Here is a 7763-nt window from a genome sequence, read left to right on the forward strand (position 1 = left end):
GCTCTGCGTTGCCATCTGCAGATTATTCAATTAAAAACAAATACTTACTCTCCCTTAGCAACGGCAGCCACACCAGACATATGTGCATTAACCAGTATGTCATGTGAACCTTTGCATTTATATCTGGAGCAAGGAATGTTTCCAGTGTCATTTTTTTTCTTGTGTTTTCATACATTTTATTGGACCAAGGTAAGAGATTCTAGAAGGGACGCAGGTAAAACTATTTTTGCGATAAAGCACCATGGTCATGAAAATCTACCTTTCCCAGAACTCCTGAACAACAAAATTCATTCCAATTCACTATATAACATCAGCCCTGTCTACCGTCTCCTCACCCCCCGCATCAGACGCGGGCCATCAGCATCACCAGCAGTCTTGGGAGGAAGTTTCTGCTATGCCTTTTTGTGTGTTTGTCCCCAGTGCACATTTTCCTCCCCTGAATTGGTACTGTTCAACGGTGAGAGAGCACACCAAGGCAGCATCCTAGGTATCCGTTCTACCTGGCAACGCTACAGACTGTGCGTTGCAACAGAACTTGGAGGTTTTTTCATTGCTGACATTATCATTTTTGCTAGAAAGCACGATTCAAGTAATCGACACGGTGTTCACACCAAGCCACAGAATCCTAATAAATGCTGCCTCCCTCCAGAGATAGGTGGGGTCCCAAAGCACAAGAGCAGCATTAGCTGTTCCCCCCACTGCTTTTTATGTACAGAAGAAAATTTTGAGGTGGGAGGAGACAACACAGAAATAATTTTTTTTTTAAATTTATTACAGGAAAGAACACAACCAGATGGGATTCCAGTCTGCTTCTGACCAAAGTTAAAAGAGGTATTGGACCGCTATTTAATGCGGTGTTAATTATTCTCTTCCGTTATTTTACAGATATGAAATTACAACTAGACATCTATAGTACCAGCTTTAAGTTTAGCAGGTCCTAGAGGAATCCACTAGATGAGTAACATTAATCAATTTTATCACTGCAACTGCTCACTTCCGGACATACAGAAATACAGCATTGTTAGTCTGTTCCTCATGCAAGATTTACTTTAAAAATACCAACACAATGCCTACTCACATTCTTCTATAGCAACTGCAACAGTGATATGCGGCTTGCTCCTATTAATTGCAGTGTTAAGTGTACTTGCTGCTGTTCCTCCCTCGACCAAAACACACAGCGTACACAACACGCATTCTACAGCCACTTAATACAAGCTTAGCAGCTGCAAGCTTTGAATGCTGAGGTCTGGATCGTAATTTTTCCTGACAAAGGCATCCAAGTTTACAGTTGTGCTGCTACTTGGCCTCGCAATCCACTCACCTGGCCTGTCGCGCACTTCTATCCTGGACCACATCGGCTGGCTCAGAGCCTCAGAACAAGGCAAAGCCTTCCTGCTCACACCAAGCTCAAGTACATCACAAGAGGAAAACCTCTAGAGGTGAGAATCAGTACATCACGTGCAGAGCTCTCACTGGCACCTCTGCCTTGCCTGAGGCTCCACCGCCGCAGAGAAAAGGCAAGGACGCCTTCTTTTGCGTCTTTCTGCATCCATCTCTGCTTCACCCTTGGGTGCAGTCCTCCGGCTGCTCTTCAGACAGAACCTTCTCTAAAAGGGTCAAGTTTTGTAACTCCGTAGAGAAGACACTAATAATTGTTTACCTCTTCATTCTCGTCACGTTGAAGAGCACGCACTTCACCAAACCCGAGAGTTTCAGTAATGTGAAACACTGCTATTGTTGGAGTAGCGCCCATGTGTACCTCCCCAACGCATCATTTCTAGCATGCACGGCATAAATCGCAGTAATGGCATTGCAGTACCAGGGAGAGACTACGGAGCACAACCAGCACACACTCATGGGATGTTTACACCCAGTCTAAAAAAAAGCCCACAAAAATACCCTTTTGAAAACAGAGGCCTACTATTATACCAAATACCTACAAGCCTTTGTTAACCAAAGCACTTCACCTTCAGTCTCGATCCAAATCGGCCACAACACACCCGTAACAACTAGTAAGATCCTCTACTCAACTTCAGCATCACTCCCCTGAAAAGGCTGCAAGCTAATAGAGAAAGGCACAACTGCCGGCCAGAGACCACGCGTATCGCTGCCGTAACGTCACTGCAACCTCCTGCCCGCGTCACACGACACATAACCCGTGTTAGAAACATGTAAAGCCAAGCCACTTTGATCCCCCAAATTAGGATTCTTTTCAGTTATTCCATTTGTGTACACTCAAGCATTTTTATAAACTGAGAAAGTTAGGTTTGTGCTTAACATACGGACTTCACACCTGCCTTACATGGATTAACAAGATGTGTACGATTGTGACAAAGGGAGAGCCTTCGTATTTCCAACCGGAACTGAAGCATCATTCCACAAATCTTGCCCAAGCTGCCAACGTAGGCTAGCCCAAGAAAGATTATTTCACAGCTAGCAGAGGCGATTATGAGAGACAGAAACATAAAATGCACCAAGGGTGAAAAAAGAAAACCAAACACTTCAAAAATTAAAATAAATCGCATCACTCTTATTTCCTTTCCTCAGAGACCTTGTGGGGAAGGGACAATTGCTTTTACAGCAGGAGAGTAGACGGTGGTCAATTAAGACTGCAGCAAGCGCTTCTTCACTGATGGTTCTGAGGGGTGCTTTCTCTTCAGTGTAGACGACTCGATTAAGTGGAGGTGTCAAACTCAAATGCTAATGATAATGGTGTCTGAGAAGTTTTCAGCTGTTGTTTTGCAGTGGAAAACCAAACCAAAAGCAGAAGCATTTTTAAAATAGCCTAAAAACAGCTGAGAAATAAAAGGTATTTAGATGGTAACGTGATAAACAGTCTCCAGTGCTGGGTCCAGGACTACGTCCCAGTGTTGACAGCTACAGGCAGGTGTGAGACTGGTGATTTTCAATAGATAAAAACACACTTTTAAACAACCTTGCATCTCAAATGACTGTCAACTTTTGTCCCAGACTTGACTGGGTCACAAGGCCTCCTTACATAGCAGTGTCTGTCAGCACCGGATTTCAGAAGATTATTCAGAGCACATTCCTCGACAGAAAGCATTTTTCAACCAACGTAGCCATTTCCAGTTACTAAGGATTAGCTCCAATATACACAGAAACACACGCCTTTTTCCCCTGCTGCTGTAGTTCGAAAGAAGTTCCTTAATGCTTCAGCACCTAACGTGGAACTGGAGAAGGTACAATACATGTCATTTATAAGTGTGGCTCTTAAAAGAAACACTCAAGAACAATGCTGCCGATCTTCAAACTACTGATCACAAAACAGGAAAGTCACGAGGAAGTGGAGGATCCATTTGCTTTCTCTGTATCTTTCACCTGCAGCTCCTGTTTAAGCTCTACACGTGCCTATGAATTGGGGTGGAACGACAGCACTATAGGAGGAGAGATACCTGGTGCAACACCTTCCACAGGACAAACTGATCATGTGGAATCCTCTAGCAATCAGCTTGCTGTGTTAGACACTGCAGGCACGCAGAACCGCCTCACAAAACGGGGTGGATGTCAGGAGGAATCATCTGCTACAAAATAAGTAATAAACGATAGCTATGGGACAAGCTGCTTCCCAGCACACTCTGTGAATCAATATAATTAACGTGGTAGTCCAACTTTTTCAGGTTCCAGCTTTGCGTAGCAGGCTTTCAAAAGGTGTTTTTCCAAGTAATTTAGACTTGATCTTGATTAATCAAATGAGAAAAAGGTACCTTCGTTTTTCTCCCCCCTCAAAAAAAGCTGCTTTTCCTAACAGAAATGTGCTCCAGCTTGCTATAAACAACAAGGTGATGATGAACCAAGTTGCAACTGTTCTGACTACTTCTCACACGGAGCTGTAAGATATAAGCAGACAGTTAAAGAAAAAGAAGCCTTCCAAGTTTGGAAGTACCTTTGAATATATCCAGCTGCCCAGTAAAACTAGTTTTTGCCTGGCAAAACCTAGCAAGTCCGTATCTCACCTTGCAGTTTGCCAGTCTGGACAGCAGCACTGACAGTCCCCAGCAGAAGGAAATCCTTCGATCCAGCAGAGTGAGAGTTTAAGGAACAAGCCTACACCTTTTCTACACCTCAACAGGACTTCCATCCTAGATGCTGATGGAACGACCCCTCCACACATAACACTGAAGCTAACATACAGCACAAAGGTGCTTTCAAAATTTTGGGGTGAGTAACTAGGTACTACACACGCTTTTGTAATTAAGCACACTAAATTCCTCTGCATCTGCCACTAATCCATTATTGTGAAGAATGATCCACTCAAGTGAAAGGACAGTCTCTATATACTTCCTCCGGTGAGACTCTACCATTTAATTGCCTTGTATATCACGCTGTTTATTGCAGTGACTGTGTAAAGATTTAGATGGGTACCCGCGCCGTTCAATATTACTGTACGCTGTGTAGTGTAACAATTCTGGGAGCCAAAACCCCGCACGTTATTACAGACTCATCTCCAATAAAATGATCGCATTTGCAGAGTTATGCTAATATGAAGTGCATATAGAGCATTGGTGCCCATCTCAAAAGACTGAACAGACTCCAAATGGATTTTGGAAACACGTGTCAGAATTCTGATGCGCTCATCTCGAGTGAGGAACTGCACACCAGTCACGTCAGAACACCCATAACATTATTCACTATAATGCTGACCACAAAAAGAACTTGACTGCAAGTTAGCCGATGAGTAACTGTTCTGAGGCACTAGCAAGCATGGATAGCTAGAAATAAATTAGCACAACCATATCCTTTAAAAAATTTCTAGGAATAAAACAGTTATTTGTGAGCTTGCAGTGAAGCTCACATGCTGACCCGATGAATTACGAGTAATTAGTTGGTGCTGTCCGAAAGCGTCGGGCTACCAAACCAAGCTGCACTGGTTGACAGGGAACCCCTAAGCCCTCCAAGCAATCGCTGAATTTGATAACGTACATAATACACCAATATTAAAGTATCCTGACAGTTTCTGTCTTGAGCACTACTCACGCCTGTCCCACCAGACTATGGATTTAGCATAGAGAGAGTAAACACAACTCAGACATCGGCATAACCCAGGCAGCTGTCTGACAAAAGCTAATTTAGCAGCCTGTTTACAGCTGGAAAGAAAACTTATCCCAACACAGATGCCAACTTGGCAAAGGCTTAATGAAATCCTCTAAGGTCAAACCAAGTTCTGTTGGGAGGCAATAAATACTTGCTAGTCCACCCCCACACGCACGTGCCATGAGATACTCACTTGCAGCACATAGCACCAGCCTTCAGTTTGGGTTACTCAGACCACACCACTTCTGCCTGAGTAGCAGGCATGTCTTTACCAACTTCAGGCTGAAACTCTGGACTCTTTTTTTTTTTTTTTTTTTTTTCATTTTAATCGCCATCAGGGTGATTCATTCCTGGGAAAACTAAGGCCCAAATTCATCACTCCTCGTAAGCCACTACCTAAAGGGGTGGGGGAATGGAAAGAGACTGCTTTATAGCCAGAAAATCTCTACCCCAGCCAGCACTAAAAATCCTTGCCAGGCCTAAACAATCCTTGCTGGAGAATTCTGCCACGTGTGCATCGGGAACCACACCGTAACTGTATGCAGGTTTCTCTAGGTTCCCTTGAGAGCATCAGCATTTGCACTAACTCCAGTCAGCACACACAGACAGCAAATCCCCCATCTATATTCCATTTACATTGGGAGTTAAATGAAAAAAGGAAAAATCTTACAGTGTAACACTTTAATTCAGTGCTAGCAAGAGTTATGATGCAATTACCTGCAATCTAAAATCCATCTCCAGTTTTGAAAGCGTAAATGTAGCAAAGAGAGAAGTGTCTTGCATGTAGTTAGCTATTTTCTGACCAAACAACATGAATCATCAGCTCTGATCCAAAGGCTATAAAGGTGGAGAGCCAGACTTCCACATGCCTTCCAACAAGCCCAGTGCCCAGCATCCACAAGCTGATTTGGAGTCTGCCTCAGTGTGGAGTCCAGAATATGGCTCTCAATAAGTAATTTCAATTTTGCAAGTGGTTTATCAACAGCAGTCTGACACTTATGTGTCAAATCAAACAATTACGAAAGTATTTCCAGGATCTGGATCTAAATCTCATCTCATAGGTGAATAAACCTAAGACCACATTTGTTAATTCCATAGCCACTCTTAAATGTTTGCAGTCGTTTGGTTTTTTGCTAGAAACCCTGAGCCCTTCGTGAGCTACAACACATTTGTTTTCTAAAATTGCTTCAGTGAATGCCAGTTATCCCTACACTTTTCTCAAACACATAATTTTACCTTCAAAGCTAAGCATCCATTTTCTATCTTATCAGAAGCAAGAGGATAAGACGTTAACAGAATAACAAACATCTAAACTGGAATTAACCTAGACCACATATGTGAATACAGGAGAACTATATCTGCATTCGTTACCACCACTACAGCTTTAAGAGCTTTAGGTTATTTTAAGAGGCAAAGGGCAGACAGCAACATCTGACACCGTCCAGAGTAATCATGACTTCACACTTACATGGAACTCGGTTGTATTGAGAATGTGACGACCATCCGGACTCCAGCATGAAGCCACCAATCCCGCTGACCCCTCGTCTATCTTACAGTGCCAGTCTGGCTGCTCCAAGGACCAGACCTAGGACAGAGAGGAAACCAGACAGTGCACCAAACAAACAGCTCTCCAAAAGCCCTGCTTGCGAGAACACGCTACAGCTGAGAAAAGGCTCCTGCATCGCATACCAGAGAGGTCAGGAAACCCCTGAAAGCCCGTGGCTATGAAGGACTGGCGCTGGATCCCACTACAAAAGTAAGCCCCTCACCTCTGTGTTTTAATACAAATTGTAAAGTAAGGTGTTTGGTTTTTTTTCCCTGTGATAAATATTCTGAAAATCCAACACTTAAAAAAAAGTTTTAGTCCATTTAAGAAGTCTGCATGTATTTATTTCCTTCTGAACTAAGAAACTGTAAGGTCATCTCCAGCTTTGATTTGTTTTGATAAATAATTTTATTCTAAATTTGGTTGTTTTTTTTTTTCAAACTGAGATGCTCGTCACAGTTTTACAAATAATAGCATGCTGGGTTATCCTCAAACCATGCATTATCAGTAACAATGCCGGCCACTTTAGCAAAAGCACTGAGCTAGTGCTTGCCGTTAGGAAGTGCTCGCTGGCACCACACATGACACCCCCGTGGGAAACAGACTCTGTCCTGCTTTGGTCCTTACCTGAACAATCCCTCGCTTGTACATGGCACACAGTATGAAGAGGGAGTCAGAGGACCATTCGATATACTGGATCTGATCCAGGCAGGTGTACAGCTGGAGGATGCGGAGGGTGTTCACATCCCGAACCACCAAGCGGTACTGCACGCACGAAGCCTGAGCAAGGACAAAACCAAAGCTGAGCTGGCGCACCAAGACAGGGCTGGAGAACCCCGGCGGCCACCGCGCCCTGACAGACCGCTGCCTCGGCACGCTTCGGGCGCAAGGAGGATTTTTAATTTCGGAAAGGCTTGACGTGCGCTGTGCTCTACAGCAAGCTGCGGTAAAACGATCTAAACCAGGAGGGAAGGGGGGTCTGTTGATAGGAAGAATCCTCACCCACGCGAGCGCTGCCGGTTAACTAGTCCGGCTTAAAAAAGCGTTCTTCGCCTCCCAGCCGCTGGTTTATTTAGCTGACCCTAGCCGGGGCTCCCTCACGACGCCCCGTGCTGACTAAAAGCATGACGGCAAGCCAGCAGCCCCGCAGGCGGGACCACCCGCA

At 44.2% G+C, this 7763-nt stretch overlaps 1 protein-coding gene across 1 annotated transcript in view; it reads right to left on the bottom strand.

Annotated features, from left to right (window-relative positions):
* WRAP73 (WD repeat containing, antisense to TP73) overlaps positions 1-7724 on the bottom strand; it is a 16880-nt gene extending 9156 nt beyond the window's left edge. The window contains exons 1-3 of the mRNA XM_035894911.1: positions 7680-7724; positions 7226-7378; positions 6521-6637 (exon numbers count right to left, since the gene is read on the bottom strand). Coding sequence (XP_035750804.1) covers positions 6521-6637; positions 7226-7378; positions 7680-7724 — 315 coding nt within the window. The remainder of the gene's footprint in view (positions 1-6520; positions 6638-7225; positions 7379-7679) is intronic.
* Between the last annotated feature and the right edge of the window lie 39 nt (positions 7725-7763).

The sequence above is a fragment of the Egretta garzetta genome, unplaced genomic scaffold, assembly GCF_000687185.1.
Source record: "Egretta garzetta isolate BGI_Z169 unplaced genomic scaffold, ASM68718v1 scaffold535, whole genome shotgun sequence".
In the NCBI taxonomy this organism is placed as follows: domain Eukaryota; kingdom Metazoa; phylum Chordata; class Aves; order Pelecaniformes; family Ardeidae; genus Egretta; species Egretta garzetta.